We start from the raw sequence: 17,336 nt of genomic DNA, 5'->3' as shown, positions 1-17,336 counted from the left end.
TTTTTAAATAAATAGAAGGAGTCCACTCTAAAATAACAATGAAAAGCATAGTATAGTAAATATATAAACCAGTAATATAGACATTTATTATCATTATCAAGTGTTAGGTACTGTACGTAACTCTATGCTATACTTTTTATGACTGACAGTGCATTTGGTTTGTTTACTCCAGCATCACTCTAAACACATGAGTAATGTGTCATGCTATGACTTTAGGATGGCTACAAAATCACTAGGCAATAGGAATTTTTCAGCTCCATTATAATCTTATGGGACCATATGAGGAGCACCGATGACTGAAACATCATTATGTGGCACATGACTGTACTTAACTTGACTCATTTAGTCCTCACAAATGTCCTATGATATTGGTACCTTTATTATCCTCACTTTACAGATGAGGCAACCAAGGCAGAGATTCCAATCCTGTCATTCTCATTCCAAAGTCTGTGCTCTAACCACTACACTATCCTGCCTTTTGCTATATGACACAAAATGCATCCCTAATCAATGTAGAGAGAGGTTTTGTTAAATCAAACAAGACTGCTTAACTTTGAGAGGTTCAATGGGCATTAGGAGTGGATTTTCCTATTGGCCACAACCTCTACCTCAGCAGTCCAGGAAAAGGTTGTAGGAGAGAATCAGGATAATCACTAGTTGCCAGAGTAGTGGTAGGGGAATTCTCTGCACATCCCCAGGTGTAGGCTGTACGCAGCCCTCTCTATTGTTTGCCCCCAACATAACTGTGCAACATCATCACAAGCTCAGAACCACTTGACAAATGAAGTTCCTACTTTTTGGAAGAGGAACAAAAACACTGGAGGTATTGATGCAATATAATTGGACTTTGTATTAAACAAGGAATAAAAAACAAGTGAAACCCTGTGACAAATCTCTATTTCCTAGTGTGCTGAAATTTTCTATTTTATTACCATCAAAAGAATTGAACTATTTATACAGTCTGGTGCAGAGAGGGAAGTTACCCCTGATTTGGGGCATATGATAAACAACAAAACAACAATTACAAGCAAGTGTAGCACTACAGGAACATCCATAAAGGACACCTTATTCACATTTAAGAAGTCCAAGAAAGATTTCCACAAAGAAAAATAGTATCTAACCTGATACCTGAAGGATGTATAAGAACTTGTAAAGTTGCGCATGGGATATAGCAAAATGAGGAATCAAGAAACATGCCTGTAATACCAGCACTTTGGGAGGCTGAGGCAGGCAGATTCCCTGAGCTCAGGGAGACCAGCCTGGGCAACATGGTGAAACCCGTGTCTACTAAAATGCCAAAAATGAGCTGGGAGTGGTGGCATGAGCCTGTAGTCCCAGTCACTCGGGAGGCTGAGGTAAGAGAATTTCTTGAACCAGGGAGGCAGAGGCTGCAGTGAGACGAGATTGTGTCACTGCACTCCAGCCTGCATGACAGAGCAAGACTCTGTCTCCAAAGAAGGGAAAGGAAGGGAAGGGAAGGGGATAGGAGGGGAGAGGAGGGAAGGGGAGGGGAGGGGAGGGGAGGGCAAGAAAGAAAGAAAAGCATATGAGAGGACCCAGGAATAAGAGATAGCATGGTAAAAACTAAAGTAAGTTTGAGAAGGCCTAAAGCACACAGTGGAAGTGAAAAGAGGTCAAGACATGGGTAAGAGGTAAACTTGTGAGATGAGAAGTCATAATGTGAAAACTATAATCATGCTAGGAGTATGATTTTATTTTAAGGGTACTAGGAAGTCAGGAAACAGTTTTAAATATGAGAAAAATAATCAAATTTGTATTAAAACAGAAACCAAAAAACAACAACCTGGCTTCGTTATAAAGAACAGATGGAGGGTAAGGAGAGATAGGAAGCAAAAGAAAGCAGTTAGAAAGTTAAAAAACCTACTCCAGTAATCTAATCAGGAGTGGATAAAATTTTTCTATAAAGGGCCAGATGGCATTTCAGGCTTTATGGACCATACCAGGGGTCCCCAATACCCAGGGCATGGAATAGTGGTTGGTGGCCTGTTAGGAACTGGGCTGCACAGCAGGAGGTGAGCGGCAGGTGAGAGAACAAGGGAAGCTTCATCTGTATTTATAGCCACTCCCTACTGCTCGAATTACCACCTGAGCCCTAACTCCTGTCAGATCAGAGGTGGCATTAGATTCTCACAGGAGTGCAAACCCCATTGTGAACTGCACATTCAAGGGATCTAGGTTGCGTGCTCCTTATGATAATCTAATGCCTGATGATCTGTCACTGTCTCCCATCATCCTCAGATGGGACTGTCTAGTTGCAGAAAAACAAGCTCAAGGCTACCACTGATTCTACATTATAGTGAGCTGTGTAATTATTTCATTATATATTACAAGGTAATAATAGAAATAAAGTGCACAATAAATGTAATGTGCTTAAATCACTGCAAAACCATCCCCCCAGTCCACAGAAAAACTATCTTCCATGAAACTGGTCTCTGGTGCCAAAAAGACTGGGGACTGCTGGACTATACCATCTCTGTCACAACCACTCAACTTAGCCACTGTAGCCCTACAGCAGACACAGACATTGAATATAAATATGTAAAGCACTAAACCTGGCTGGGTTTCAGCTAGATTTGCACATAAGCAATAGTTTGCCAACCAGATGAGTAGACAATAGGTCAGACCAGTAATTAGAAGTGTGAACTGGGAACTGTACTCATATTCAAAAGATATTTAGCAGGTATAATCCAGAAGTATTGGTAACTGAAAATGTGAGATTAGTGTCAAGGTGAAGAACTCTAAACCCTGACTTTAGTATTTTAGCAAGTCACTGAATAGGAAAGGTAAGAAAACAAAAAAAAGTATTGAGTCACGGGAGGAAGGTCACATTCAGCTCACACTCCACTGGCCAAGCAAATTCCATGACTAAGGTGGAAGTCTGTGGGGCCAGGAAGAATTCTCCTCTTATAGGAAGGCACTGCAAGTCACATGACAGTAAGTGCAGCCATATAATCTTCTTACAGGAAAGAATAATTACAGGTAGTGAATAATTAGGAAAATTACTATAATATACAGTTAAGTCCATCTGACTCTAAAGCTCTTGCCTAAATGCTGATGAGATTTGTTCGTTTTGGCACCGGTATAAATAAAGCATATTGGTATAGCCAATATACCTAAATACTCATATACCTCTAAATATACCTATCTTATATGGAAATGTATGTATAGCCTATTACTCAGGTAACATCATTTAATATATTATTTGGTTTTGGAGGAAAAATGTTTTAAAATTAAATCTTTATTTGTACTAAAATAATTCTCATATTACAAGGCTAATAAAAAATAACATTCCAGTCTCACCCTTCCTTACCCTTGATTCATATATCCTAGCTATTTCTTTTTTATTTGTAAAAAAAAAAAAAAAAAAAAAAAGTTTACAGTGCTTTAATCAATTTCAGATGTTATCCATTCATTTCTTACTGTTGAAGATGAGGAAATAACTTTCCATTTAGCCTTTCTATGCCTCAATTCCTTCACCTATAAAAAGGGAAAGATAATAGCACATACCTCATAAGATTATCATGAGGATCAATTGTGTGTGTTGCTTAAAATAATGCAAGACACATACTCCACGCTATTAATGATCATTACATCACCAAACAATGCTGATGACTCAAAAGATCGTTTTATTTTCTTTTTTCTTTTGAGACAGAGTCTCACTTGTCACCCAGATCAAAGTGCAGTGTTGCATTCACGGCTATCTGCACCTTTAAACTCCCAGGCTCAAAGGATCCTTTCACCTCAGCCTTCTGAGTAGCTGCGACTACAGGCACACACCACTACACCCAGATGATTTTTTAATTTTATTGTAGAGATGGGATCTCACTTTGTTGCCCAGGCTGGTCTCAAACTCCTGGGTTCAAGGGATCCTCTTGGCTTAGCCTCCCAAAGTGCTAGAATTACAGGCGTGAGCCACCATGCCCAACCAAAAGATCCTTTTAATCTGGAAATACATATACAGTACTGAATTTCTGGGGCAATTTTTTTTTTGAATTATTTATTCTTCCTCTCCATGTATTTCCTTTTTCTGGAACATCTATTAGTTGGATATTACATTTCCTGTACGAACTGCACTCACTTTGTTATTTTCTTTTTTGTCATTCTTTTTTATACTATTTTTCTGGAAAATGGTCTCAAATTTATCTTCTAACTTTTCCCCTGAATTTATTTTAATTTCTATTTATTTATGTGTTTATTTTTGAGACAGGGTCCCACTATGTCGCCCAGGCTGGAGTGCAGTGGTGCAATCACGGCTCACTGCAGCTTTGACTTCCCAGGCTCAGATGATCTCCCACCTTGACCTCCTAAGTAGCTGGGACTACAGGCGCGCAACACGAAGTCCAGCTAATTGTTTTGTATTTTTTGTAGAGACAGGGTTTCACCATGTTGCCCAGACTAACCTTGAACTCCTGGGCTCAAGCGATCCACTTCGGCCTCCCAAAGTGCTGGGATTACAGGCGTGAGCCACTGTACCCAGACACCACTGAATTTATTCTGATTACTTTTATTTTCAAGTCTTCTTACTTTCTCATCTATAGTCTATCTTTTAAGCATTCTTTTTTAATTTTTAAATTGATAGATAATATTCTATGTATTCAGTGTGTACAACATATTCTGAAGTAGATATACACTGTAAAATGACTAAATCCAGCAAATTAATATATGCATTACCTCACATGGTTATTATTTGTGTGGTAAGAACTTTTAATATCCACTTTCTTAGCATTTTTCAAGAATACAATATACTGTTACTAACTATAGTCACCAATGTTATACAATAGATCTGCTGAAGATATCTCAGTCTTTTTATAGTATCCAGTTTTTTAAAGGTAGTAACTGTATCTTTAAAAACACTGTTCTTACGATTCCTGCGTTGCTTCTTTTCTTTTTTCTTCTTTTTCTTTAGGTCTCAAATATTTGATGATCTTTAATTATCCATTTATAGTTAAGAGGCACTAACACACTGAATGCAAGCTCACTGTGCAATGGGTGAAGCATTTTGAATAGTGGGCCTCACTACAGAGGCGTGGCCAGTCATTCACTTTTCAGTATCCGTAGGTTCTCTTTGGTTACTCAGTTTTGACAAAAAGAAATTCCAGTCTTCTGTTTGCAGATTATAAATCTGACCACCAGACTTTCACTTAATCCCCATTGTTAGTGCAGCATCTCACCAGACTCTGATTTGTTTTTGGTCTTCCAGAATCCAGAACTTCTCTGGCTCAGCCTCTCCAGAGAGCAAGCTTCAATCCAGTCTTCTGTCAGAGGAAGATAAGGGTAACTATGTGGCTACATGGAATAAGGAAGATCTGGGGCTAGGTCTATTATCCCTTATACACATGCTCAAATAATCCTGTCTTTAGTTCTTCCTCACTCCTACAGATATACCTGATACATCTAATTCCTGAGTCTTGCAGAAGTTAATCACATGGGTTTTACTTGTTTCCTATTAGCTTTCCCTATTGCAGAGACTTAGATTTTTACTTCCTTCATTTTCCAGCCTTCAAAATTGCATTGATAGCTCTCGTTTACTGTAGTCTCTTCTTCCATTCTTTTAGTCCTTGCAGGCTGCCATGTTTTTTTCTTATTTATTGTACTTTTAAAGAGGTTTCAGGAGAGATTAGAGCATGTATTTGAACTATCGTTTTTTGGGTGTTTTTTTTGTTTGTTTGTTTTTGTTTTTGTTTTTGTTTTCAGGACAGGGTCTTGCTCTGTCACCCAGTCTAGAGTGCAGTGGCACAATCACAGCATACCACAGCCTCAAACTCCTAGGCTCAGGCGATCCCCGCCACCCAGCTTCCCCAGTATCTGGGACTACAGGCGCATGTCATCACACCCAGCTAATTTTTTTTATCTTTTTGTAGAGCTATGTTGCCCAGGCTGGTCCCAAACTCCTGGCCTCAAGCAAAAACCTCAGCTTCCCAGAGTGCTGGGATTATAGGCCTGAGCCACCATGCCTGGCCTCAAACTGTCATCTTTAATAAGGAGTGTCAGTGTCATCTATCATATGGGCCACCATCGTGCTTAAGTAAAACATTACAAATACAGCTGAAGTAGTCTCTGTGTTTCTGATTAGCCTTTTTTAGTCTCTAAATACAAAACCATGCTATCTTCAAACAGTGATTTTTGTTCACTCTAATATTAATTTTTAAAAAGAAAACATACAAAAAAGATAATATTAATAATGTTAATTAGAATGTTTTGCTCATCTCAGCACATGTATCTCAAACAGCATGCTAAAGAGTAGTAAAAGGGACCAGGCGTGGTGGCTTATGCCTGTAATCCCAGCACTTTGGGAGGCCAAGGTGGGCAGATCACAAAGTCAAGAGATCGAGCCATCCTGGCCAACATGGTGAAACTCCACCTCTACCAAAAATACAAAAATTAACTGGGCGTGGTGGTGCGTGCCTGTAATCCCAGCCACTTGGGAGCCTGAGGCAGGAGAATTGCTTGAACCCAGGAGGGGGAGGTTGCTATGAGCCGAGATTGCGCCACTGCGCTCCAGCCTTGGTGACAGAGCAAGACTCTGTCTCAAAAAAAAAAAAAAAAAAAAAAAAAAAGAGTAGTAAAAAGGGAGATTCTTATTTTAGTCTTAAAATAAGAACTTGGAGGACTAAGTTACACTCCATCACTGAAAATAATGTTAGACATTAGATTTAATATACACTCTCATTCAAAAAATTTAGGGCTGGGTGTGGTGGCTTACATCTGTAATCCCAGCACTTTGGGAGGCCAGGGAGGCAGAACTGCTTAAGCCCAGGAGTTGAAGACCAGCCTAGGCAACGTGGTGAGACCCTGTCTCTACAAAATATAAATTTTTTTTTAAATTTAGAAAACAATTTTAATTGTGAATATGTATACATTTACGTTTTTGGTATACTACATTATTATTTTTCCTACTTTTTTCTATTGGTATAATTTTTAAAGTAGCTTTATTGAGGTATAATTTACATACTATTAAACTAACTCATTTTTACAGATTTAGTAAATTTAGATTTTTAGTACATTTGTAGAGTTGTTCAATCATTATCACACTCAAGTTTTAGAACATTTCCATTACCCCAAAAAGTTCCTTTCTGCCGGTTTGCAGGAAAGCCCTGTTCCCCTCAATCTATAGGCAATCTTTGATCTGTTTTCTATTTCTATAGTTTCTTAGAAATTTCATATAAACAATCATACAATATGTTGTGCTTAGCATAACATTTCTTATATTCATCCATGATGCAGTATGTAGTAACAGTTTTTATTGCTGAATTGTATTTCATTATATGACTATAACACATTTGCTTATACCAGTTGATTCACCAGTTGATGGACACATGGATTTTTCCTACTTCTGGCTATTAAGAACACTGCTGCTACTGCTGCTATGAATATTTGCATGTATTTATGTTTTCACTTCTCTTGGATAGAAAATATTAGATATAGTAGATACCCTAAATATAGGTAGATACCCTAGAAGTGGAAATGCTGGGTCATGTGAGAAGTATATACTTAACATTTTAAGAAACCACCAAACTGTTTTCCATTTTCCATGCCCACCAGCAGTGTAGAAGAGTTGTAGTTCCTCCATCACCTTGCCAACACTTGGTATCGTTAGTCTTTTTAGTTTTGTTCTAACAGATGTATTAGAAATGTAGTAATGTAAATCTTCCAACACTATTCTTTTTAAATTTGTTTTGAATATTCTACATCCTTCGTATTACATACATATATTTGAGAATTAGCTCATCAATCTCTACCAAAAACAAAAGTCTGCTGGAATTTTGAGTGGATTACATTGAATATATAGATACATTTGGAGAAAACTAACATTTTAACAATATTGAATCTTCCAGATCATGAAAATGAAAAGTTATTCCATTTATTTAGGCCTTCTTTAATTTCTCTTAGCAATGTTTTATAGTTTTCCATGTATGGCTCTTACACTTTCTATGTCAAACATTCCTAAGAATTGTATTATTTGTTCCTATTATGAATAAAATTGTTTTCTTAATTTTATTTTTGAATTACCCATTGTTGGTATATAGAAATACAACTGATTTTTGTATATTGATCTTGTATTTGAAGACCTTGCCACATTCGTTACTGTAGTTTTTTATATGAATTATTAGGATTTTCTAAACATGGGATTATGTTGTCATGAGTAAAGGCAGTTTTCATATTCCTTTTCATCTCAATGCCTTTCATCTCTTTTCCTTTGCTTATTACATTGGTTAGGACTCCCAGGACAATGTTAAATAAAAATGGTAAGAGCAGATATCCTTGCTTTTTTCCTGATTTTAGGGGAAAACATTCAGTCTTTAACCATTAAGTGTGAAGTTTGTAGCAAGCTTTTCCTAGACAATCTTTAATAAGTTGAAGAAGTTCCCTTCTATTCCTAGTTTATCATTAATGGGCATTGAATTTTTTTTTTTTTTGAGATGGAGTCTCGCTCTGTCACCCAGGCTGGAGTGCAGTGGCACCATCTCAGCTCACTGCAAGCTCCGCCTCCCGGGTTCACGCCATTCTCTTGCCTCATCCTCCCGAGTAGCTGGGACTAAAGGCACCCGCCACCACACCCGGCTAATTTTTTGTATTTTTAGTAGAGACGGGGTTTCACCATGTTAGCCAGGATGGTCTCGACCTCATGACCTCGTGATCCACCCGCCTCGGCCTCCCAAAGTGTTGGGATTATAGGCGTGAGCCATCGCACCCGGCCAGCACTGAATTTTGTTAAATGCTCTTTCTGTATTTACTGAGAAGATCATATGTGATTGTCCTTTATCCTATTAATATGGTATATTACATTACTTTGCTTTCAAATTAATGCATTCCTGGGGTAACTCCCACGTGGTCACAGTAGATAAGCCATTTTATGTGTTGTTGGTTTTGTTAATATCTTATTAAAGATTTTCACACATACATTCATAATGAATGTTCTTATGATGCCTTTGTCTGGCTTAGGTTTCAGGGTAATACTAGTCTCATAGAATAAGCTGAGAAGTATATTTCCTTCTCTATTTTCTGAAAAAGTTTGTGTAGAATTAGTATATTTGTTCTTGACATAATTAACTGCTACTCATGCTTCAGATCTCATTTTAAGAATCAATTCCTTAGCAAAAGCTTATCTGAGACCTTCTTAAATAGGTTTTTTTTTTTTTTTTTTTTTTTTTCTCTGAGATGGAGTCTCGCTCTTATTGCCCAGGCTGGAGTACAATGCATGATCTCAGCTCACTGCAACCTCTGCCTCCCATGCTCAAGCGACTCTCCTGCCTCAGCCGCCTGAGTAGGTAGGACTACAGGCGCATGCCACCACACCCAGCTAATTTTTGTATTTTTAGCAGATAAGGGGTTTCACCATGTTGCCCAGGCTAGTCTTGAACTCCTGAGCTCATGCAATCTGCCTGCCTCGGCCTCCCTGCTAGGATTACAGGCATGAGCCACCATGCCCAGCCTTTTTTTTTTTTAGAGGCAGGGTCTCTGTCATCTTGACCTCCAGGCTTAAGCAATCCTCTCACCTCAGCCTCCTGAGTAGCTGGGACCACAAGCAGATGCCATCATGGCCAGTTAATTTTTATTTTCTGTAGAGAGAGAGTCTCCCTGTGTTGCCCAGGCTAGTGTCAAACTCCTGGCCTCAAACGATCCTCCCACTTTGGCCTCCCAAAGTGCTAGGATTATAGGTATAAGCCACCATGCCCAGCAACTAGGCTCATTTATTTCCCTTATTATAAGCGTAGTAGCTTATAAATAGCCCTCTTCTCAGTATTTGCCTCAAAGTAATTTGCACTTATTAGAAGGATTCTTTTTATTATTCTCACCCACTTTGTCATAAATTCCATGAAAATAAAAATGGTTGGGCAGAGTGTCTCACACCTATAATCCCAGCATTTTGGGAGGCCAAGGTGGAAGCGTTGCTTGAGCTCAGGAATTCGAGACCAGCCTGGACAACATGGCAAGACCTTGTCTCTACAAAAAATTTAAAAATTATCCAAGCCTGTTGGTGCATGCCTGTGGTCCCAGTTACTCAGGAGGCTAAGGTGGGAGAATCACTTGAGCCCAGGAGGTTGAGGCTGCAGTGGAGCTGTGTTCATGCCACTGCACTCCAACCTGGGCAACAGGGCCAGACCCTGTCTCAGAAAAAAAAAAAAAAAAAGATTGAATGTTTTTACTCACCATTATGTAGGCATAGCTAGTGTCTGACACATGGTAGGTAAGCAGTCAACAAATATTTGTTAAATAAATATGTAATGGATGCTTTCGTTTTATTTTTGGTATTTCTTTTCCTGTTTTACTTTGGTTGATTACTATTTTCTTTCTCTAGATTATTCAATATTAATATTATTCATTATAAATCTTCCTTCCTAGTCAAACTAGACATTTTTTGTTAATATAGACATTAAGAATAATAAGTACGACTCTGGAAATATTCCATAATTTCATAATTTTATGTCTATATTTTTATTTCTGTCTTTCAAAAACACAGATATGATGTGACTCCTCTACTCAAAAACCATTAAAACCTTTCAATTTTCTACAGAATAGTATCTAAAGTTCTTAGTAAAGCAGTCAAGTAATCTCCAAATAGATTTATGGCCTATCACTCCATCTGTGTACCTTATTCTCCAATCACATTGGGCTACTTACTTGCTCTTACTTTAAACAAGTCTTATACTTCTGTTTGTTAGTACTTTTCCTCTTGTGCTCAGCACCCAACAAAATGCCTTAAACATTGTAGTTCAATAAACACTTATGGAAAAGTTCGTACCATTTTTCATGATCCAAGTTAAGATTTTTAAAATTTATGTCTTTTATAATTCTGAATTATACTTTTACATATATATTTTTAATTATATAACAGTACTGTGATATGATGTTAATATTTTTATTTTAATTTTTTTTTGCTTATTTGTTCTTTTTTTGTTTTCAAAAAATTGTATTTGTGTTAATGTATTTTTAAATTTAGCATTAATTTTTTTGTATGCTATACTTCGGTCATTTTTTAAGACTTAAGCATATTAAAAAGATATCTTGGCTTTTCTCCCATCACTGTTAGACAGTGAAACCCACGAAGGCATCACATTTATCTTTTTCACTGTATTCTCAGCACCTAGTATAAGTGTGGCACATTAGTTGAGTAATTTTTTTTCCAGCTTTCTACTATCACACTGAAAGCTCAGTAAATGTTTATAGTTATTTTACATTTCATTCTTTCCACTGCTGCTAAATTCAGAAGCACACATTAAGGCATGATTAGGCAGTTTACCCTATGAGAGAACAATGAGTAAAAACATGCATGATGGATAGGGTTCAATTAACTATAGCAACAGAGTTCTCAGTATGAATCAAGATGTTCTCAGAGTAGGAAACAAACACACTTCCTACCCTTAAGGCCTATGAACACACACAGGTTAACAAATAACTTTCATATGGTGCACTAAAAGGAAGGTATGTTTTAAATAGCATGGAAATAAGAGTGAAGGAAATCAGGCCGGGCGCAGTGGCTCACGCCTGTAATCCCAGTACTTTGGGAGGCCAAGGCAGGTGGATCACGAGGTCAGGAGATGGAGACTATCCTGGCCTACACAGTGAAACCCCATCTCTACTAAAAAAAAAAAAATACAAAAAATTAGCCGGGCATGGTGGCGGGTGCCTGTAGTCCCAGCTATTCAGGAGGCTAAGACAGGAGTATGGCGTGAACTGGGGAGGTGGAGCTGGCAGTGAGCCGAGATCACGCCACTGCACTCTAGCCAGGGTGACAGAGCGAGACTCTGTCTCAAAAAAGAAAAAGAAAAAAAAAAAAAAGAGTGAAGGAAATCTTTAAATTGGCTAAAAGAAGGTTAGATCACAAGGCTAGAGATCACAAAACAAGATCAGACTCCACTTCTATGCTGTTTCCATTATACCATACTTACTATCAATGATGTTTAGCAGCTCACAAAAAAATAACGGGACAGGATTTAGAGAATTACAAAATAAAATCCCGGGACTTATTCATCCTAACCCCATCTCCCATTAATATAAATAATCAAGGACTATACCAAATTGTGAAAAGTTAGTCGGCTACTTGTCGTTCAAGTAGCTTTCTACTTGATTGGTCTATTTAACACAACAGATAATATTAAGTTGTATTCACCCAGGTTTTTTAAATTATTAATGAAGAGTCTGCAGCAAAACTTTCTAAAAGATAATCCAAAAACAAGAATCAGCTGGCATTTATCAGTACTTTCCAAGGAAGTGAGGCCCTGTATCCGTAAGATTTAAGTATTAAAGTTGCAGACAGTTACATTCTTTTGAGGACCAAGGATAGTTCTTTAGGCTTTTCCACATCTCAAGACTATCCAATTACATTTGGTTACCAAGCAACCATTCCATGACGAATTTGTACCAGCATCCCCAAATGGCTTAACCCACAACTCTGACCTTGGAATATTAGAAGATGATTTAACCCTCTCCTCCCCTATTATAAGTTAATAAACTGGCATTCTGAATTACATATCAGTTTTTGGTCACTTGGTTAGTATAAAATAAGAATCCTCTCAGTTCTAAGAGCTGTGTAGAAAAAAGTTTAAGAATCTGAAAAACTTAAAACCATAGTCTAGGCCAGGCGTGGTGGCTCATGCCTGTAATCCCAGCATTTTGCGAGGCGGAGGCGGGCAGATCACAAGGTCAGGAGATCGAGACCATCTTGGCTAACACGGTGAAACCTCATCTCTACTAAAAATACAAAAAAAAAAATTAGCCAGGCGTGGTGGTGGGCGCCTGTAGTCCCAGCGACTCGGGAGGTTGAGGCAGGAGAATGGCATGAACCCGGGAGGCGGAGCTTGCAGTGAGCCAAGATCATGCCACTGCACTCCAGCCTGGGCGACAGAGTGAGATTCCGTCTCAAAAACATAACAAAACAAACAAACAAAAACCCATACTCTAAGCTAGTGATTGAATAAAATAGGGGACCATACGCTGGATTCAGGCCACAAATGGATTTTATTTGGCTTGCAGAGGAGGAGGAAGAAAAGGAAGAGTCTCTTAAAAATCTGACATAAAATGCACAATATATTTCATATAAAAATGTGTATTTCCAGCTTCTCTTGAAAAATCTGAAACTCTGGCAATATTTGGACCTGCACTGCCATGTAGTAAAAACTGGCCAGAGCTAAGTAACCCAGCCCTATTTACATGGGACATTTGCTCTCTAATTCATCACAGACCAACTCACCCCTTTCTGTTTTCCTGATAGTGAGGCCAAAAATCAAGTGTCACTTCTCATTATGCTTGCACTGTTTTTCTTATAACCTTCAAAGATTAAAGAATGCCATACTGGTAGTTAAGTGAGAGTTTACCAGGTAAGTACAATTCCACTCTTCATATTAATGCAGTGAAACATAGGCAGAATCAAAGAAACCAATTTACCTTAATCTGAGTCTGTTCGATTGACTTTTCCCATATCTGCTGATCGTAGGCTCCAATCTGAAAGAGGGAGTAGTGTATTTAAACGATGCAAAGGAAATCCTTACCTAAGTCAAGCCTCACAAAAGTCATGAGCCTATTAAGTATCAATATGCTATGTGGAAAATGTTTGTGCTACTCAGGGGTTAGAATAAATTAATACTTCCAAGGACTGTTTCTTTCAAATATCTAAAATAGCTGGACCTAAAAGTAAATTCAAAAGCAATGCCCAAAACATTTCAAATTAAATATTACCTTAAAAGATATTTCCACTTCTTGGGCGGGCATGGTGGCTAACACCTGTAATTCTAGCACTTTGGGAGGTGGAGATGGGTGGATCACCTGAGGTCAGCAGTTTGAGACCAGCCTGAACAACATGGTGAAATCCAGTCTCTACTAAAAATACAAAAAATTAGCCAGGCGTGGTGGTGGGCGCCTGTGATCCCAGCTACTCCGGAGGCTGAGGCAGGAGAACAGCTTGAGCCCGGGAGGCGGATGTTGCAGTGAGCCGAGATTGCGCCATTGCCCTCCAGCCTGGGCAACGAGAGCGAAACTCCGTCTCAAAAAAAAAAAAAAAAAATCAAATCCACTTATTAAGGAAAACAGCAATAGAAAAACTAGAGAGGAATAAAATACAAGGAACAGCTCAATAAGACTGTTAATAGTATCAATCTGAGCTGTGCAGATTAAGGTTTCATGTCTTTTTTGTTTTTAAGCAGTTTGATCAGAAGCAAACTTTCAAAGCATTGCGGTGGCATTGTGTACGCAGCCTGGAGAAGGGAGGTGGCCTGTAAACCTTATTCCAGGACCTGGAACCGGGTTTAAAAAACATAATGACCTTGTACATCTTTTTTTTTTTTTCCATTTATGTTGAAGTATACATGAACACCTGGCACTACCAAACTCAGGGGAAAGTAATATACTATTTGTGAGAGCTTTTTGCAGGAAGAATGCGTTACAAATAAAATATATATATATTGGTATTACCTTCTTTTGGTACCACGATATAGCATCTCTCTCATTCGAGGCCATCTGTGTCTCCAGCCAGAGAATGGGATTTCACTGAAAATGAAGGAAAACCAGTCGGTGAGTCCAGCTGCTGAAGGTTACTCTCCCAATTTGGGTAGGACTCAAAAACCGCTTCTCTCAGCCTCTCCATGAGCTGCTCTTTCTCCAGCTGTTTGCCAGGGAAAACACAACAAACAAACAAACAAACAAACAAACAAACAAAAACTGGCGCAGCGGCGACCGGAGAAGCCTCTGCAATATTTCGGGCGAGCGTGTTCCTGGGTGCGGGGGAGGGGCAGGGGCGGCCGCTGGAGTCGCCCGGCACCCGCCTCCTTCGCTCCCCGGCGTCCGGCTCTCACCTAGCGCCCGTTGCCCCGCGGGCCGGCGCCCGGGACCTTCGTCCTCAGTGCCCGGGGTCCCACCGTAAGGCCGGGGGCGAGGCGGCGGGCAGGGCAGGCCGCATCTTCCCACCTAGGCGGAAACGCCGGCGAGACCGTTACCATGGAGACCGCGGAGGCAGCCCCAGCCCCGGAGGCAGCCGGGCTGCCCAGCGCCCTGAGGGCGGCAAATCGATCGCGGGTCCGAGCCCGCCTAGAGGGTCACGGACTGATCAGAAAATAAGCAGAGAATGGACTGGAAAACGAGGGGGATTAAAAGTAAAGGAGGTCTTCGCTAGGCCGCCAGTCGCCACGGCGACAGCAAAAGGTGTGCCCAGCTGGAAAAGACAGGTGCAAAGGCCCGGGACCCCGAGAGCCCGGGAACCCGAGAGGCGGCCGCGGCGGCGGCGGCGGCGCTCGTCTTTTCCGGGCCGGGCCGGGCGGCAGTGACTCAGCCGTCTGAGAGCTGGGCTAGAGCCGCTCAGCCGACCACCGGGTAGCAGCCTTCGGCTTCCGCTTTCCGGCTTTCGCCGCCGAGGTGGCTCCGCCCCTGGCCCGGGCCTTCCCGCCCCGCCTAGGTCCAGGCTCCGGGTCCAAGGGCCTGGGGAGCCGCGCGGCGATCGGTGGCCAAGAGCAGCTCCCTCAGATCACCCTTCAGCCCTCCGCTTAAAAGTCACTTCCTCACAAACGACTCTCCCATCCAGCGGTCTAAAGGAGGTCGGTCCTGATACTCTAGTAGCTCCCGGCTCATGTCTTTGTGGCACTCATCTTCGTGTTTCATGGCTTAATCTCTGTTCCCCAGTGGGCTGTGGGCTCCATGAGGTCAGAGACTGGGGCCTGGCACGAACGTGACACTTAGGTTCCCAATGTTTGTTGAGTGAATGAATGAATGTTTATGTGAATTTACGCTGCCCTGGGAGGAAGGGCCAGGCTGCGGCTTAGTGACTCCCTTCCTCTCCCGCCCCTCAGCAGCTCTGGGTCTGGAGCTTTCTGGGGCTCAAAGGTAGGGGAAAAAGAGGGACAAGTATTGGGCAGTCACAGCTTTTTCCAAAATAGGGTAAAGTTAGGTGGCGGCGGGAACACGTTAATTAGGGCCGATAGAGGTCAGGAGAAAGGAAAGAAAGGTTGAACCCTAAAGTGAATATTTAAGGATACATTAAAAGGATTTTTAAGCTGCTTTCCTTTTTTTTTTTTTTTTTGGCCATTAATGGAACACTGTCCCCTTAGTCATTCTCCCCACCTTATTTGAAGCTGTGTTCTTGTTGGCCCACAGCCTGTAGCATCTGGGTCAGAGAAAGCTAATGACAGATGATAGCTTCCACTTAAGAAAGGCTAAAAGGCGCGGTTTTACAGACATTATTTCTTATCATCTATTGAGTGGGTACCAGGTGGAAGTTATCCCATTTCACGTATGAGGAAATCGACTAAGCTAAAATAACTCCCACAGGACTAAGTTTTACAAATTATTTCCCCCAGACTGGGCGCAGTGGCTCACGCCTGCAATCCGGGCGCTTTGGGAGGCCAAAGCGGAAATGTCGCTTGAGCTCAGGAATTTGAGACCAGCCTTAGCAACATGGCCAGACCCCATCTCTAAAAAAAAAAAAAAAAAAAAAAAAAATTAGCCGGAGATGGTGGCACGCACCTGTAGTCCCACCTGCTTCGAAGACTGAGGCGGGAGGATTCGTCTGAGCACAAGAGTTCGAGGCTGTAGTGAGCTATGATTGCGCCACTGCACTTCAGCCTAGGCAAGAGACCCTGTCTCAAATAAAGTAAAAATTATTTTATCCTTTTTACATTGCACACATTGGCAGTGGTTTCCTTTTAATCCTTGACAGCTTTTCCTTTCGTTAGTGCTAAACATTACAATTCTGTTGGGCTTCAAGACAAATGACCAACTTGAAAAAAAAGAAAGATAAATGACAAGTGAAAAACGTCGAATTTTGCACACGTAAATATTTAACCTCAATTACATTAATAGCAAAAGTACTTTACTTCATTGTTTGGCACACAAAAGATTTTCCGGGCAGTGTGTGGAGGAACTAAATCAGGTAAGTAGTATTAGAGGATAGTGGTTAAGTAGCAAACCATTTTTCAGGTGCCCTGTTGGAAACTATTCAGTGCTTCCTAAGGCTACCAGAGAACAAGGTATGAATCCTTGCTCCCAACCAATAATCTGTGATCTTAGGCAATTTATTCAACTAACAAGCCTGTTTTCTCACCTGTATTTTGGAGATAGTTGCCTTCTTAAGGATGTGAGGATTAAATGAGATACCCTCATACAAACTTCCTGGCCCATGGCAGTTACTCAAAAACTGTGAAGTCCCTTTCTTTTCCTTTCCTAATCAGAATCAAAGGCTATCAGTGCTTAGGAAAGGTACCTCAATTAAAGGTAAGTTCACACAAAAACTGATGAGGAAAGAAATCCATTTTGTGGTGTTGCATTAATACATCAATGACATAAAAGTCTATACGCCATCTTCATTAATACTCAATGAACTTCAAGAAAAT

At 40.4% G+C, this 17,336-nt stretch overlaps 1 protein-coding gene across 10 annotated transcripts in view; it reads right to left on the bottom strand.

Annotated features, from left to right (window-relative positions):
- PHTF1 (putative homeodomain transcription factor 1) overlaps positions 1-15,329 on the bottom strand; it is a 62,186-nt gene extending 46,857 nt beyond the window's left edge. For 3 of the 10 annotated variants that reach the window (XR_013399595.1, XR_013399596.1, XM_028830310.2), the window contains exons 1-4: positions 14,811-15,329; positions 14,431-14,505; positions 13,408-13,464; positions 5,193-5,276 (exon numbers count right to left, since the gene is read on the bottom strand). Coding sequence is in view for 2 of the 10 variants with exons in the window: in XM_015148585.3 (XP_015004071.1) it covers positions 13,408-13,464; positions 14,431-14,475 (102 nt within the window). In the remaining 8 variants the exon portion in view is untranslated. Of the gene's footprint in view, positions 1-5,192; positions 5,277-13,407; positions 13,465-14,430 lie in introns of all 10 variants that reach the window. The other 7 variants (XR_013399594.1, XM_015148585.3, XR_013399593.1 and 4 more) reach the window with 4 other exon arrangements.
- Between the last annotated feature and the right edge of the window lie 2,007 nt (positions 15,330-17,336).

This window comes from Macaca mulatta, chromosome 1 (assembly GCF_049350105.2).
Source record: "Macaca mulatta isolate MMU2019108-1 chromosome 1, T2T-MMU8v2.0, whole genome shotgun sequence".
Lineage (NCBI taxonomy): Eukaryota > Metazoa > Chordata > Mammalia > Primates > Cercopithecidae > Macaca > Macaca mulatta.
This window is presented reverse-complemented; position numbering and strand designations above follow the sequence as displayed.